Source organism: Oncorhynchus tshawytscha, linkage group LG14 (assembly GCF_018296145.1).
Source record: "Oncorhynchus tshawytscha isolate Ot180627B linkage group LG14, Otsh_v2.0, whole genome shotgun sequence".
In the NCBI taxonomy this organism is placed as follows: Eukaryota; Metazoa; Chordata; class Actinopteri; order Salmoniformes; family Salmonidae; genus Oncorhynchus; species Oncorhynchus tshawytscha.
The window spans coordinates 34875452-34893880 of NC_056442.1; the positions used below are offsets into that span (position 1 = coordinate 34875452).

Below are 18429 nucleotides of genomic sequence, written 5' to 3' on the forward strand. Positions count from 1 at the left end.
TGACTGTAATCAGATCTTTTTGACCACCTCCGCAGGTAGTTAGGGACTCATTGTATCTGGATCAATCATGTGTAAACAGATATGGATGGTCAGACCATTTAAATCATCATTATACCAGTCTCTAAAATCATTGACAGGTAGCACCATTGACTTATGGCATCAATAATTGTCTTAAAATAAAAACATTTTTACATTTTGAAATGTAAATATCTGTCAAATAATCTGCATACAGGGAGGCAGCAGGTAATCAGGAAATCTGGAATCTCCCCCACATTTAGTCAGGAATATGAATAAATGTACAGTATTTCTTACAAAGGGCTTACTTTGATCATAACTTACAACATGTATTTCTATGATAGTTGTTTATAGGTCTCAAATAAACTCAGCAAAAAAAGAAACATCCTCTCACTGTCAACTGCATTTATTTTCAGCAAACTTAACATGTGTAACTATTTGTATGAACATAACAAGATTCAACAACTGAGACATAAACTGATCAAGTTCCACAGACATGTCACGCCCTGACCTTTGATACCCCTGCTTTTCTATATATTTTGGTTAGGTCAGGGTGTGACTAGGGTGGGTACTCTAGTTTTTGTACATTCTATGTTTTGTATTTCTACGTTGGCCTGGTATGGTTCCCAATCAGAGACAGCTGTTTATCGTTGTCTCTGATTGGGGATCATATTTAGGAAGCCCTTTTGCCCACTTTCTGGTGTGGGATCTTGTTTATGTATAGTTGTCTTAGTGCACATCTGTAGCGTCACATGTTGTTTTGTTCAGTGAATTTCGATTTCTTAAAATGATGTGGAACTTTACTCCCGCTGCGCCTTGGTCCGATCCTTACGACGAACGTGACAAGACATGTGACTAACAGAAATTGAATAATGTGTCCCTGAACAAAGGGGGGTCAACATCAAAAGTAACAGTTAGTATCTGGTGTGGCCACCAGCTGCATTAAGTACTGCAGTGCATCTCCTCATGGACTGCACCAGATTTGCCAGTTCTTGCTGTTAGATGTTACCCCACTCTTCCACCAAGGCACCTGCAAGTTCCCAGACATTTCTGGGTGAAATGACCCGAGCTCTCGCCCTCCGATCCAACAGATCCCAGACATGCTCAACGGGATTGAGATCCGGGCTCCTCGCTAGCCATGGCAGAACACTGACATTCCTGTCTTGCAGGAAATCATGCACAAAATGAGCAGTATGGCTGGTGGCATTTTCAGGATGAGCCTGCAGGAAGGGTACCACATGAGGGAGGAGGATGTCTTCCCTGTAACGCACAATGTTGAGATTGCCTGCAATAACAACAAGCTTAGTCCGATGATGCTATGACATACCGCCCCAGACCATGACGGACCCTCCACCTCCAAATCGATCCGGCTCCAGAGTACAGGCCTCATTGTAACGCTCATTCCTTTGACAATAAACATGAATACAACCAGACAAAACCACGACTCGTCAGTGAAGATAAACTTTTTGCCAGTCCTGTCTGGTCCAGCGACGGTGGGTTTGTGCACATAGGCAACGTTGTTGCCGGTGATGTCTGGTGAGGACCTGCCTTACAACAGGTCTACAAGCCCTCAGTCCAGCCTCTCTCAGCCTATTGCGGACAGTCTGAGCACTGATGGAGGTATTGTGCGTTCCTGGTGTAACTCGGGCAGTTGTTGTTGCCATCCTGTACCTGTCCCCCAGGTGTGATGTTCGGATGTACCACTCCTGTGCAGGTGTTGTTACACGTGGTCTGCCACTGCGAGGACGATCAACTGTCCGTCCTGTCTCCCTGTAGGTGTCTCACAGTACGGACATTGCAATTTATTGCCCTGGCCACATCTGCACACGCAGGGACCCTGGGCATCTTTCTTTTAGTGTTTTTCTGAGTCAGTAGAAAGGTCTCTTTAGTGTCCTAAGTTTTCATAACTGTGACCTTAATTGCCTACCATCTGTAAGCTGTTAGTGTCTTAATGACCGTTCCACAGGTGCATGTTCATTAATTGTTTATGGTTCATTGAACAAGCATGGGAAACAGTGTTTAAACCCTTTACAATGAAGATCTGTGAAGTTATTTGGATTTTTATGAATTATCTTTGAAAGACAGGGTCCTGAAAAAGGGGCGTTTCTTTTTTTTGCTGAGTTTATAACTCTTTATTCTATAGGGGTTATAATGAATGTAAGGTTACAATGGGTTTCTTTACATTCCAGGACCTGCTGGGAAGAACATAACTCAAGCATACAAAATAATACATTCAAAAAACTCTTGCCATTCCTGCTGGCACAGCTCCCGTCTGTCTATATATTTAAAACTGCACTCTAAGTCACGCTCTGTAGAGCTAAGCAATGTCTTTAATCTATTTGAGAATAGGTCATTTCTTTATATATAAAGAAAGGTACACAGTGATCTTGGCTGCATTTAACAATGCTTCTGCCCAGACTGAAAGGTGGACACGTTACACTAGGTTTTCACAATGTTCCTGGGAGGACAGCATTTCATTTTCGATTCTCCTTGAAACAATTTGCCCTGGGTTAGTGGTCCATTTTTCAAGACAACCAACAATTTCCCATTTCATTATGTAACTAATGGCACATGGATGAATGAAGTTATTAGGAGCAATTTAGGTTAGGTAACATTATGCTTCCCAGGCAACACTAACAAAATGTACTGTTTTTTTGTGTGAAAGTGATTGTTTTATATACACATAACAATTATGGGAAAAAAATACATATTTGGTCCGTTAAGATGATTACATATTTTATTTTCCTATATGAAACTGTACAGAGATGTATTTAGTCATTTGTATTACACTGGGCTGAACTACACTCCAATGTATTTTGTCATTTGTATTACACTGGGCTGAACTACACTCCAATGTATTTTGTCATTTGTATTACACTGGGCTGAACTACACTCCAATGTATTTTGTCATTTGTATTACACTGGGCTGAACTACACTCCAATGTATTTAGTCATTTGTATTACACTGGGCTGAACTACACTCCAATGTATTTTGTCATTTGTATTACACTGGGCTGAACTACACTCCAATGTATTTTGTCATTTGTATTACACTGGGCTGAACTACACTCCAATGTATTTTGTCATTTGTATTACACTGGGCTGAACTACACTCCAATGTATTTTGTCATTTGTATTACACTGGGCTGAACTACACTCCAATGTATTTTGTCATTTGTATTACACTGGGCTGAACTACACTCCAATGTATTTTGTCATTTGTATTACACTGGGCTGAACTACACTCCAATGTATTTTGTCATTTGTATTACACTGGGCTGAACTACACTCCAATGTATTTTGTCATTTGTATTACACTGGGCTGAACTACACTCCAATGTATTTTGTCATTTTTATTACACTGGGCTGAACTACACTCCAATGCATTTAGTAATTTGTATTACACTGGGCTGAACTACACTCCAATGTATTTTGTAACAAGATACTTTCAAGAGCTGTACAGTAATTCGTATTTTCATTTTGTATAGCGGTTCACCATTTTGTGGCTCCCTTTCACCTTGCATTGGTATCAGAAGTCTAACAGCACTATGGTGTGGTCTGCTAAATGAACTAAACATAAATGTGTATGTAAAAATGGACAGTTGAAAAGCAAGCAGAGTATTATTCTAATGAGCTCTGCCCCGAAACAAGGTTTTGTGTAAAAGTGACACAGCTTTGTCAAAATTGACTTTTCATAGCAGGTTTAGGAGGACTTACACAGTAGGTTAGGAGAATTAACTTAGCAGGTTAGAAAATTAGGTTAAGCTGTATCCATTCTAGACATGACCCCGAAACAAGGCCAATAATAATACACAGTGTACTTTGCAGTTCAGTTTGGTATGTTCATTTTCACATATGCAGTCAGTGCATTCACCTAAGGTAGATAAACAACAACATATCACAGTCATAGCAAGTAAAACATTTCTGTAACCGTTACTGAGAATGTTGTTGCTGTTTGGGCCAGCAACTTGCAAATCTATTTCTGTATTTTAAAATACCAAATACATGTCATTTAATTAAATACATTTAAAAATACAAGTATTTTGTAGTTTATTTTGATACATTGATCTTTATGGTATTCTGTAATTGTATTCTGTAATTGTATCTTGTAATCTTTGCCCATCTCTGACTGTACATGCAAGCAGCCCAGACATTACCTTTGACATTTTGTCAATTTCAGAGGGTGCAATAGCAAGCACCATATACAATAAACTATATATAGAAACTATATTACATCTCATGAATAAACAACTTTTGATCAAGATAACATACCAATAATTCAATAAAAAGTATTGAATTACATATTATATTACTGTTATAATAAAGGAGAAACGTCAAAGTGTCCGCACACAGTAACCATTGTACAGTGTATTCACATATCGGAGTTTTCAATATGTTTGCATTTTCCAGCCCCAATGATTCAAGTTTAGAAAAGTGTGTACAGAGTGATCTCAAGTTATACAGTCATACAGTATTCAAAGTTCAAATGGGGTCGGAAGTACAATGCACCATGTTTCACCAGCAAAATGAAAACAAGTTAATATAAGACTATAGATTAGCAAAAAGAGAAGATGGCATACATTATTTGGTCATGGAAACATAGTTCAGAAGCTATTTTGTGCAAATTAACAGTTTATCAAAAATCTTAAACCTCAAATGGATTTGAACTATGGGTCTTGAGATATAAACAGACCAACAAATATGAGGCAGAACCTTCTTCTGAGAGTGAGAAGTTGAGAACATGATAATTTGATGGAGATAATACTTGGGCATTTTAAATGGAACTGGACATACTCTGTATAACATATTACAGCATTAAAAGAACAGTAGTGCTACTTTTAACCTCATTCTTCTCTCCAGTTAAACTCATCCTCCAATCCCGCCACCCACCTGACCACCCACCCACCCACCCACTCATCCACCCATCCATCCATCCATCCATCCATCCATCCTCTCTTTCCACAGGGTTATTCAAGTGTCCTTTGTAATGGAAGCCATGTGGCTTTTCTCCCAACAACCTATCACGACCAGTCACGTTGGTGCCTTTCTCGCCAGAGGTCCATGGCACATTAAGGGCCCTCTATGTGCATTCCTCATGGTGTGGACCGTGGCCCCTCGGTGCCCTCAAACCCCAGTAGTGTTGGCCCAAGTAGGGAAGGTGTCTAGGTGGAACATGGCCCTGCCCCAGCTGTTGATGGCCAGAGTGATGCACAGGATGCCGATGATGTTCATCACTATACCTGTCCTAGCCTGGGAGAGAGCAGGGAAGTAAAATGAGGTGCAATGAATTTCAAGTTCTGTTAGCAATCATTCAAACAGGAGAAGGCAATCAAGTGATCTGTGGCCCAGGACAATTGTCCTCAAATTATTTGTAAATGGCACGTTAAATTGATTTAGGATTTGTTTGCTATTATTTATTTTTGTTAATGAATAATAAGATAGACAATTCACTAGATTATATTATCTTTATAAAATGATGTACTGTAACTCACCATGTCAGAAACCTTGAGGTAGCCGTATGAGAAGACGATAGCATTGGGCGGTGTGGCCACAGGTAGCATGAAGGCAAAGGAAGCACTGAGAGTACAAGGCACCATGACGTACAGAGGATTCATTCCAATGGACTGGGACTGAAATAAACACACAGACAGACACACATCTTTAGCTGTCTGAGCCTGGGCTGAGGAGGACACTCTTACTATGAGTCCCAAATGGCACACGTTTTCCCTACATAGTGAACTACTTTTGACCAGAGGCCATGCACCCTAGTCAAAAGTAGTGCACTATATAGGGAATAGGGCGCCATTTGGGACGCATCCCTAATGACAACACTCAAGTCTGCTTTGGTGCTTTTCTGCATCGTAATCACTGGCTCATAACACTATCTCTGATTTTAGTGTTTGTAATTCTAGGGTTCAAAATCGTCCATTAGGCGTGTGTAATTAAGATGTAATTCTTATACATGCTATGTTGTTTGGGGTCTGACTCATGGCAGGCAAAATGGAAACGCACCACAGAAACGCATCCAGAGCGTTGTAGAACCACATTGTAATAGCAAAACATAGATTACAATGTAAGCCTCGGTAGAGTTGAATATTATCCCCCAAAAATTCACACGACAGTAATTAGTTTGAAAATTATTACTGGCTGAAATTATTTTTCTTGTCATAATTCTCATCCCTCCGTCAGGACCTTCCTCAACAGATATAATGGATGTTATATCATTTAGTTGGATTCATTTTTGTAGCAGTCTGGAAAGACAATACAGACATAAAACAAGCAGCTAGACACAAAATCACACATCCTAGCATCCTCTCTTTCCCAGACTTCACTGTAACTAGTAGTTGGTTCACTAACCCCATTTTTCTTCCTCTCCTTCCCCTCTTTCACTCACCCTTTTCTATACTTATGTCATCTTCATGCACTCCTGTTGGCTTTGACCTCAATAAATCCTTCTCTCCATACCCAAGCTTGGCACATTCCGGCATGGCCCAGCTTGGGTCCTCTCTGAGTGCTTGGGCACTGGGCACAGTGATACCATTCATCAGTGTAGATGGGGGTGGGCACCAGGACAAGTCACAGAGCTCATTTGGTGTGTTTGGCAGGGTGGCTATAGAAGGAGGGGCCCAGGGAAGGGGACCAAATATATTCATCTCAAATGACTAACAACACAGGCCAGGGCAGCCAAACAAGGACATGTAGGCCGGCTTCCACGGGGAGTAGTTTCAATGCTGCACTCCTATAGGGGAGATTTCTGAATGGGCTTACACTGGTAAGCACTGTACTTCACATCAAGGAGCTACAGTGTTCAGGCTATTGAAAGTATTGCTGCTGCATGTACTATACGTATCCGTGTGTCAGAGCAGTTTACCAGACTGGATAGCTATTGTATTCCTGCTTCCAGTTGTGTAATACTGTAATATTGTGTAGTAGTGTAGCATTGTGTAGTAGTGTAGTATTGTGCAGTATTGTGGAGTATTGTAATATTGTGCAGTATTGAACAGTATTGTGTAGTAGTGTAGTATTGTGTACTATTGTATAGTAGTATAGTATTTTGTAGTATTGTAATGTAGTATTGTGTAGGATTGTAGTAGGGTGTAGTATTGTGCAGTAGTGTAGTATTGTGAAGTATTGTGTAGTATTGTGTAGTGGTGTGGTATTGTGTAGTAGGGCTGTTACATCTGCTTCTGCCACGCCCTCTACTGCTCATCCTGTGTCTCCTTGACCTGCCGCCACTCCCCCAGTGCTCTCTCCCTCTCTCTCTCACTCTCTGTGAGATTGTGTGGGCGGAGACAGGTGTGCTGGAGTCAGAGCCGATCGCCACCAGCTGCAACCTGTTCCATAATCAAGACCTCTACAAATACTCAGTCCTGCCACTTCCACACTGCCAGATCGTAATCTCTGCTCAGTCAGTCTATGCTTCTAGCCGTTTGTTACTATTTAGATCCTGTTATCTTGTTGTGCCTGTTTTCCTTGCCTGATGCTGTTTTCCTCTCCGCTACAGTTCAGCCCGCTCGGACTCTGGTCCCTGTCTCCAGTCCCACGTCTCTTCATCCTGCGACTCTGTCCTGTATTCCCCACTCTACTACTCCCTTGGATTCCCCAACGGACCTGCTTACCCTGTCCCAACTCCTCTCGCTCCAGCCTCCGCACCTGGTTTCCTGCAACCTGCCCGAGCTTCCCCTGACCTGCACTCCATCTTCCCCCTGTGTTTCAATTAATACCTTGGTTACTTCATCTTAGTCTCCTCATCTGAGTCTGCTCTTGGGTTCCCCTGTTCCACTCCATGTAACAAGGGCCTAGTATTGTGTTATTAATACAGAGCTGTGTGTTGAGTCTTACCATTGAGGCGAGGACAGGTAGGAAGAGAGTAGCAGTGGCCACATTACTGGTGCACTCTGTGAAGATGGCGATCAGCAGACACAGGATGACAGCGATGGCCCAGGGTGGGATGGTGTGGAGGGGAGTCATCTGGTCCCCCATCCACATAGACAGACCTGACTCCTGCAGGGGCATGTACAAAACCATGCAATCAGTCTCAAACAACCATGGCACTCTTCTTTTAGTGTCGGATAGATAACCAGACTCACATACATCTACACATGTACAGGCACTGTAACTACCAAAATAAAGGAAACACTTGAGTAAATGAAGCAGGTGCTTCAACACAGATTTGGTTCCTGAATTAAATAAGCAATTAACATCCCATCATGCTTAGGGTCATGTTTAAAAATGTCCAGTTGTCCATTATATTGGCTACCATGTCTAGAAGAAGAGATCTCAGTGACTTTGAAAGAGAGGTTTCAAAGTGGCATAAGGGGTTTAAAGTGTTTGTGTGTGTATATTTGTGTTTGTATGTGTCTCAGTCGCCGGAACTCAACCCAATTGAACACTTATGGGAGATTCTGGAGTGGCGCCAGAGACAGTGTTTCCACCACCATCAACAAAACACCAAATTATGAAATTTCTTGTGGAAGAATGGTGTCGGATCCCTCCAATAGAGTTCCAGACAATAGTAGAAACTATGCCAAGGCACATTGTGCTCTTGGTGACCTAACGCCCTATTAAGAAACTTTATGATGGTGTTTTGTTTCCTTTATTTTGGCAGTTACCTGTACATACTGTGTACAGTTTTTCAAAAACAGAAAGGTTGATTTTAGTCTACTTTAGTAGCTAAGTAAGCAGCTAATATGTTACCTGTATCATCCCACATTATATGCCCTACGTTTCATCGTACTTGGGAAGTGAACAGGGTGGAGCTGTGTTGACTAATCAAAAATGTCCCTTTGTCACAATGATCCTGATGAAATATGGGATGATTCAGTTCTCAGTGAGGATCTGACTTTTTTGGTTCAAAAGTTTCTGTGGAAAGCGAACAAAGATTAAACTGTAGAGATATAGAATTTTAATGTGAGACAGTTTGCTACAGCAGGAAAATAATCCTGCAGCAACAGGAAATGAACTATTATGTGGATTATGAAGTTGAAGGTGGTAAATGACCTTTTAATGGCATCAGACTGAGGCTCTGCATCTGTCCTCGTGCTCCTAGACCTTAGTGCTGCTTTTGATACCATCGATCACCACATTCTTTTGGAGAGATTGGAAACCCAAATTGGTCTACACGGACAAGTTCTGGCCTGGTTTAGATCTTATCTGTTGGAAAGATATCAGTTTGTCTCTGTGAATGGCTTGTCCTCTGACAAATCAACTGTAAATTTCGGTGTTCCTCATGGTTCCGTTTTAGGACCACTATTGTTTCACCATATATTTTACCTCTTGGGGATGTCATTCGAAAACATAATGTTAACTTTCACTGCTATGCGGATGACACACAGCTGTACATTTAAATTAAACATGGTGAAGCCCCAAAATTTCCCTCGCTAGAAGCCTATGTTTAAGACATAGGGAAGTGGATGGCTGCAAACTTTCTACTTTTAAACTCAGACCAAACAGAGATGCTTGTTCTAGGTCCCAAGAAAAAAAGAGATCTTCTGTTGAATCTGACAATTAATCTTAATGGTTGTACAGTCGTCTCAAATAAAACTGTGAAGGACCTCGGCGTTACTCTCTACGCTGATCTCTCTTTTGACGAACATATCAAGACTGTTTCAAGGACAGCTTTTTTCCATCTACGTAACATTGCAAAAATCAGAAAATTAATCCATGCCTTTGTTACTTCTAGGTTAGACTACTGCAATGCTCTACTTTCCAGCTACCCGGATAAAGCAATAAATAAACTTCAGTTAGTGCTAAATATGGCTGCTAGAATCCTTACTAGAACCAAAAAATGTGATCATATTACATATTACTCCAGTGCTAGCCTCCCTACACTGGCTTCCTGTCAAGGCAAGGGCTGTTTTCAAGGTTTTACTGCTAACCTACAAAGCATTACATGGGCTTGCTCCTACCTATCTCTCTGATTTGGTCCTTCCGTACATACCTACACGTACGCTACGGTCACAAGAAGCAGGCCTCCTAATTGACCCTAGAAGCAAACAGCTGGAGGCAGGGCTTTCTCCTATAGAGCTCCATTTTTATGGAATTGGTCTGACTACCCATGTGAGAGACGCAAACTTGGTCTCAACCTTTAAGTCTTTTCTGAAGACTCATCTTGTCACGTTCTGACCCTAGTTCTTGTGTTATTTGTTTGTTTTAGTTGGTCAGGACGTGAGTTGGGTGGGCATTCTATGTTTTGTGTTTCTAGGTTGTTTTTCTGTCGTTAGTTGTCTCTGATTGAGAATCATACTTAGGTAGCCTGGGTTTCACTGTTGTTTTGTGGGTGATTGTTTCCGTGTCAGTTCGCCACATGGTACTGTTTCGGTTTTGTTCACGTTTATTGTTTTGTATTCACTGAGTGTTCAGTTTATGTTTTTAAATAAACAACCATGGACACTTACCACTCCGCATCTTGGTCCGATCCTTGCTACACTCTTCAGACAAAGAGGAGGAAAACCCTTACACATCTCTTCAGTGGGTCATATGATTGAGTGCAGTCTGGCCCAGGAGTGTGAAGGTGAACGGAAAGGCTCTGGAGCAGCGAACCGCCCTTGCTTTCTCTGCCTGTCCGGTTCCCCTCTTTCCACTGGGATTCTCTGCCTCTAACCCTATTACAGGGGCTGAGTCACTGGCTTACTGGTGCTCTTTCATGCCGTCCCTAGGAGGGGTGCGTCACTTGAGTGGGTTGAGTCACTGATGTGTTCTTCCTGTCTGGGTTGGCGCCCTCCCCCCTTGGGTTGTGCTGTGGCGGAGATCTTTGTGGGCTATACTCGGCCTTGTCTCAGTAATTTCCTCTTTCTTTCTCTCTCTTGGAGGACCTGAGCCCTAGGACCATGCCTCAGGACTACCTGGCATGATGACTCCTTGCTGTCCCCAGTCCACCTGGCCGTGCTGCTGCTCCAGTTTCAACTGTTCTGCCTGCGGCTATGGAATCCTGACCTGTTCACCGGACGTGCTACCTGTCCCAGACCTATTATTTGACTATGCTGGTCATTTTTGAACATCTTGGCCATGTTCTATTATAATCTCCACCTGGCACAGCCAGAAGAGGACTGGCCACCCCTCATAGCCTGGTTCCTCTCTAGGTTTCTTCCTAGGTTTTGGCCTTTCTAGGGAGTTTTTCCTAGCCAACGTGCTTCAACACCTGCTGTTTGGGGTTTTAGGCTGGGTTTCTGTACAGCACTTTGAGATATCAGCGGATGTACGAAGGGCTATATAAATACATTTGATTTGATTATAATTAATGAATAAACCTCAAATACACTACAAGTTTAACATTGCCAGGATGTCAGGAAAGTTCCCCTGCAACAGGGTGATCCTACATCTGTATGTACATACTGGCCTTTGTCTCTCACCTCGCTGCCCTTGGCCAGGGCGAACCCTCCCCCCAAGAGGAGAACGATGCTCCAGGGTAACTTCTTCTGGGCCACCTTCCAGGTCAGCAGAGCTGGTGTGGGGCCAGCTGGGTGTTGGTGATCTGTAGAGGGGTTAACGAATCACTGTTACAGATATGCTATTGTAATGGTCTTCAAGTCTTCATATCCTTAGATACTAAAGTAGCATACTCAAGATCAGGTACCGTGCTTGTTACATTTTATGTGTTGTTTTAAAACATGGTTTACCAGTGTCAAAGCTTTGGGACCTCCTGCAACAGAAGCGTGGGGGCTTGGAAGGTAGGACGAAGAGAAGGACAGCGATGAACACTGCCACTGTGGCATCAGTTACATACCTGGAGGGAAGAATGGATAAAGATAGGGTGGTTATCTGTCAGCATTCAGACATACAATTCATGTTTTCTTGCTTATTTTTTCTTGTGAATTATTGAAGCATATGGGAAGTGAGATACTTTTGGTAATGTGGTGTATGTGGACACCTGCTTGTCAAACATCTCATTCCACAATCATGGGCATTAATATGAAGTTGGTCCCCACTTTGCTGCTATAACAGCCTCCACTCTTCTGGGAAGGATTTCCACTAGATGTTGGAACATTGCTACAGGGACTTGCTTCCATCCAGCCACAAGAGCATTAGTGAGGTTGGGCAATGATGTTGTGCGATTACACCTGGCTCACAGTCGGCATTCCAATTCATCCCAAAGGTGTTCGATAGGGTTGAGGTCAGGGCTCTGTGCAGGCCAGTCAAGTTCTTCCACACCAATCTCGACAAACCATTTCTGTATGGACCTCGCTTTGCGCACAGGGACTTTGTTATGCTGAAACAGGAAAGGGCCTTCCCCAAACTGTTGCCACCAAGTTGGAAAAATGTGATTATATGCTGTTGCATTAAGATTTCCCTTCACTGGAACTAAGGGGCCTAGCCTGAACCATAAAAAACAGCTCCAGACCATTATTCCTCCTCCACCAAACTTTACAGTAGACACTATGCATTGGGGCAGGTAGCGTTCTCCTGGCATCTGCTAAACCCAGATTCATCCACCGGACTGCCAGATGGTGAAGCGTGATTCATCACTCCAGATAACGTTTCCACTGCTCCAGAGTCCAAAGGCAGTGAGCTTTACACCACTCCAGTCGACGCTTGGCATTGCACACGGCGATCTTAGGCTTGTGTGCGGCTGCTCGGCCATGGAAACCAATTTCATGAACCTCCAGATCGACAGTTCTTGTGCTGACGTTGCTTCCAGAGGCAGTTTGAAACTCAGTAGTGAAGTGACCCGTTCTGTGAGCTTTTGTGTCCTACCCCTTTGCAGCTGAGCCGTTGTTGCTCCTTGACATTTCCACTTCAAAATAACAGCACTTACAAATAGCAGCACTTACAGTTGACCAAGGCAGCTCAAGCAGGGCAGAAATTTGACGAACTGACTTGCTGGAAAGGTGCCATATGACAGTATCACGTTGATAGTCACTGAGCTCTTCAGTAAGGCCATTCTACTGCCAATGTTTGTCTATGGAGATTGCAGGGATGTGTGCTCAATTTTATACACCTGTCAGCAATGGGTGTGGCTGAAATAGCCGAATCCACTAATTGAACGGGTGTCCACATAATTTTGTATATATAGTGTATAATTGGTCAATGTAATGTTTTTGTGACGGTCTCAAGTCTTCTTTGTTTTGAATAAGGCTGCATCTCAAATGGCACCATATTCCCTTAATGGCTCATTTGACTAGAGCAATATGGCCCCTGGTCAAAAGTAGTGAACTATAAAGGGAATAGAATGCCATTTGAAAAGCATACTAGGCCTGTGAAATATGCTATGTATGTACAGTGTAGTATGCATGAACAGTAAAGGGCCGTACTCTGCGTCAGCATTGAAGATGTATGTGGCCCAGCCTGCCACGAAGCCAGGATCTCTGGTGAACCACAGAACCACCAGACAACTGAAGAGACCCAACACACTCAGCTCTCCAAAAGACATGGAGCCCAGCTGACGATGCTGCTCCTTGATCACATTGTACACAGCTATCTCTTTCTCTGTCTTTACTGCCCCACAGCCCCACGTCTTCTTAAAACTGGGAATGGAGGGAGAGAAAGGGGTTGAGGCTTAAAGGGTGACTTCAGTAGTAAATTGAATTCAGTAGAGTGATTCAAATGAGGATGATCTCTGACTGAAAGATAAAACATGTCCTTTTGATCTGAAACTCACTTGAATCCCATGAAGACAAACTGCAGCCAGAGCCAAGCCAGGGTCAGCATCAGGATCATGTTGGGGAAAGCAAAGCCGAACCAGGACGCAAAATTGATGACATCGCCATTGTTAGGAAACAGCCTGAGGGAAACATAAAATATTATTAACATTAACACATAAAGAAAAAGATTATTTGAAAGATACATGATTTGAAAGTACTGAAATACACTGAGGACACTATCCATAGCTGAAGGTACCCACTGGTTCATCTGTCCCTTGAGCACCAGGTTGGGGCCAGTCCCTGTGAGGGTGGCAGTGCCCCCGATGCTGGCAGCGTAGCACACACACAGCGTCATGCCCTTACACATCTTCTTCTTGTCTGCAGCCTCCTTACGCCGGATAGCCTCCACAAACGGGTCTAAACAGGTCACCACAACTGGACAAACACAGTCCAAATAGGAACGTTAACAGCATAAATAGTCTCAAAGCAAACATTTGCAATGCACACTTCTCATATATATGCTCCATAATAAGCTTACATGGTCCCCGAGCTCATTCAACGGATAATAAACTCTTTCATTAAAAACAAAAATGAACTGTTCATTAATTAGTCCTTCTCTGCTCAGTGCTCACCATGTCCCTCTGCCTGTTTCTCCGTCTGTTTGCTGTCAGTGGGTTCCTGAGGCTGGGTGTCCTCCTCAGTGCTGAGGATCACAGGCATCTCAGTCTCTGTGTAGTTGTTGAGCTGCTCCAGAACAGCCTGGACGATGGGCACCATCATGGCTGTGGTGGCTGTGTTACTGATCCACATGGACAGGAAGGCTGTCACCCCCATGAAGCCCAGCATCAGACTGGAGAGACAGGAAACCATAGAATGTGGAATAAGAATATTCTGTAACACTTTACTTCAGGCATAGCATACAGGTTAAATGCTTTATAACTTGTTATAAGCATGTATGAGCTTTTAGAAGGTCATAAGACAAAAAAAATGATCAGTTAAAAGGCTAAATACACTCTGACACGGAGAGAGTGAAATGTTAGGTAATATGTCCTCATCATGTATAACGGCAAGGTCAATACAATATTATATCTATATCTGTAGATAGTCATACAGATTAACTGATTTCCCTTCTCTAGAGATAGATATAGTCCCAAGAATAGCAAGGGATTTGTATTGATGGGTTAGTTACTTAGCTAGTTTTTTCGTTCAGTCGGTCGGTCAGTTAGTTAGTTGAAGGTCACTCACAGAGCGGGGCGCACCCCTACAAAGAGCAGCACTCGAAGGGCAATGCGTTTGTGCAGGTTCCAGTGCTCCACTGCCACCGCCACCATCAGTCCTCCCACAAACAACATGTTGGTGTCCTTCAGGTACTGCATACACACCTGGAAGACACACACAGACAAGTGACTCATGGGTCCACAGTGTATTTGTGTAAGCATATGCAAACATCTACCAATACTGTAAACAATGTGCAGACACCATTGTGAAGCATACTGAACACAAATATAAACACAACAATTTCAACGATTCTACTGAGCTACAATTCATATGAGGAAATCAGTAAATTGAAATAAATTCATTAGGCCGCAGCTATGGGAGCCAGGCCCAGCCAATCAGAATGAGTTTTTCCCCACAAAAGGGCTTTATTACAAACAGAAATACTCCTCAGTTTCATCAACTGTCCAGGTGGCTGGTCTCAGACGATCCCGCAGGTGAAAAAGCCGGATGTGGAGGTCCTGGGCTGGCATGGTTAAACGTGGGTCTGAGGTTCTGTGGCAGGTTAGACGTATTGCCAAATTCTCTAAAACAACGTTGGAGGCAGCTTATGGTAGAGAAATTAACATAACATTCTCTGGGTACAGCTCTGGTGGACATTCCTGCAGTCAGCATGCCAATTGCATGCTCCTTCAAAACTTGAGACATCTGTGAGATTGTGTTGTATGACAAAACTGCACATTTTAAAGTGGCCTTTTATTGTCCCCGGCAGAAGGTGCACCTATGTAATTCATGCGGTTTATTCAGTTTCTTGATATGCCACACATGTCAGGTGTATGGATTATCTTGGCAAAGGAGAAATGCTCACTAACAGGGATGTAAACAAATTTGTGCCCAATATTTGAGAGAAATACCCTTTTTGTGCTTATGGAACATTTCTGGGACCTTTTATTTCAGCTCATGAAACATGAGACCAATACTTTACATGTTGCGTTCATATTTTTGTTCAGTATATATTTAATATTAGTGGGCTATTATAGTACAGTTTCATTAGACAGTTTTATAGTAGTTTCATTCATCATGTTATTGAAAGATGGCTTGAAATAGAGGCTGTCTTACATCTTTGGACTGCATGATGCCAAACATGGGGAAGAGGACAGCAGGGAGCAGGGCAGTGACAGCCAGAGGTAAGGCCTCTGTACACCAGTACACTGCCATCAAGATGATCACATAGGCACATGCTGCCTCCTGCACAACACATACATAAGATCTAACAGGTCACCAACAGGTCAGAACATCCAACACACCACAACACCTGGGAATGAATACTGCTGGCTCATACAGATGCAATATCTTAATTTGACCCTGCTTCTCACAGCAGGAAAATAATCCTGCAGACAGGAAATGTTCATTATTATCTGAATTATAATTCATATATTTTTTTTAGGGGTGGATACATTTTTTGTTAGGGCAAGTCTGACATTTCAAAATGGAAATTACAAACCTTAGAAGCCTTTTCAAGCCTTGAATATACTACAATTTGCATTTCCTTCTGCGCAGGAATATTCTCTGCGACAACAGTGTGATCAAATTTAGATAGCAGATCTGTACTGCTGTTAGTGACAGGAAAATTATATGACACAAAAGTTACATTATATAATCCTAAATTGAAGACATTATAGTTGATTGTTACCGAGGTATGTTGATTGGGGTTAAAGATCACTTTGTGTTGTAGTCTATGGCAGCACCTGCTAGTCTCTACTGTACACTGGTCAGTCCACATGTATCTATGATGCATGTGTGTGTGTGTGTGTGTGTGTGTGTGTGTGTGTGTGTGTGTGTGTGTGTGTGTGTGTGTGTGTGTGTGTGTGTGTATGTGTGTGTGTGTGTGTGTGTATGTGTGTGTGTGTGTGTGTGTGTGTGTGTGTGTGTGTGTGTGTGTGCATGACAGATTAGGTATGATGACATAGTTAGTATTGATTCTGATACACTGAAACTACACACCAAGAATTAGACAAAGATAACATGCTTATAGCCCCATGGGTGAGAACACATGATGCAGTGGTGGCAACACTAGGACCGAGTCTCCACTTTGGTGGCATGTAAAGTCTATGTTCCAAATGGCACCCTATTCCCTATGTAGTGCACTACTTTAGACTAGGGGCTATGGTCAAAGTAGTGCACTATAGTGAATAGGGTGGCATTTGAAGAACCTATGACAGGAGGATTCAGTGTAACCAGTGTTCCCACGCTGGAAATGACCTGCCATATATTGTTAAAACAACTGTCTTTGACACCGTTTCAGGGCACAGGGATGATGGGCGGCAAGTAACCTAGTGTTTAGGAGCGTTGGACCAGTAACCGAAAGGTCACTTGTTCAAATCCCTTGAGCTGACTAGGTGAAAAATCTGTCAATGTGCCCTTGAGCAAGGCACTTAACCCTAATTGCTCCTGTAAGTCACTCTGGATAAGAGTGTCTGCTGAACAAATATAAAAATGGTTCTACATAGCTTCTGCCATGCTGCAACTCACTGTTCAGGCTGCATCAACAGGTGCAAGGCTGAACAAAACTTATGCAATGACTAAATGTCTCTCAAACACAGATTAGACCTGCTTCAATACATTTTCCAAAAAGTGTCTAATTGAAGGTTTAGGATCAATTTAATTATACAAACATCTTTGTAATAAAGTAAAGTATTCATAAATTACCAACCACTTTTGCATTTTACAAATCAAACAATATAATTAAACAACAATATAAAACCGCTTTCAAGATACATCAAATATATATGAAACATAAAAACGTTTGTATGAATCTGTGCAAAACAAATGTGACAATTGACATACCTTTGTTCCAATGACTAAAGGCAGCGGGAGAAGAAGTAACGGGGTAGAGAATAGAACGATCTCATTTTTCAGATTCCGAAGGGATTTCAGAAATGCTGCCATCCTATGACTTTAGGAGATGCAGAGGCAAAGAAAGTTGGAGCACTAGGGACGGGCGTTTTACTTCGAGCAGGTCGGGGGAGGGGAGGAAGTGAAAGGGGGAGTCCCGCAGCTGATAATAGGAGAGGGAAGAGAGCTCACGAACATATAATGATGGGAGAAAGATGGAGAGAGAGAAGGCTAAACCTAGATTTAACGGTGGTGGGATCCTGAATACCTTTACCAGAACGTTTTCAATAAACATCCATTTTTAAAAAATTCTGAGAGAGAAATGAAACCCTGTACTAGCAGGTCACCTAAAATATATATTTTTTAAAGTATGAGCACAAAAATTAACAAAAATTATAAACTTAACTTTCTTTACTTCCCTAAAATTGATAGTGTTTGCAATTATGTCTGATGAGCCATGAAGTGTCATGCTGTTCAGTGACCTTTCCCTTTACAGTCCTCTGGGTCTACACAGACAGCAGTAATGATAATGTTCCCTTTGGTCTCCAAAGCTCTGTGGGTTATGACCCAGTATATGGCCTTTCCACTATCATGCCCAGTCACATTTCTGCTTCTTTTGAAGCCAATTCTTACATGTCATTACAGCAAATGCCATAACTATTTGGACAAGATTCAATTTTTTTTGTGCTTAGTCATTGCCCTTATAACATTAAAACATATGGAG

The 18429-nt window shown here is 42.3% G+C and overlaps 1 protein-coding gene across 1 annotated transcript; it reads right to left on the bottom strand.

The window, feature by feature from the left end:
- Nucleotides 1-4966: 4966 nt before the first annotated feature.
- On the bottom strand, nucleotides 4967-17833 carry slc13a5b (solute carrier family 13 member 5b). The gene is made up of 12 exons (XM_024445187.2): nucleotides 17658-17833; nucleotides 15930-16058; nucleotides 14841-14977; nucleotides 14228-14445; nucleotides 13856-14030; nucleotides 13613-13735; nucleotides 13266-13478; nucleotides 11634-11740; nucleotides 11367-11488; nucleotides 7858-8019; nucleotides 5508-5645; nucleotides 4967-5265 (listed from the first exon to the last, which is right to left on the bottom strand). The coding sequence occupies exons 1-12, from the start codon at nucleotides 17757-17759 to the stop codon at nucleotides 5140-5142; spliced, it is 1752 nt and encodes a 583-aa protein (XP_024300955.1). The 5' UTR covers nucleotides 17760-17833; the 3' UTR covers nucleotides 4967-5139.
- Nucleotides 17834-18429: the final 596 nt, after the last annotated feature.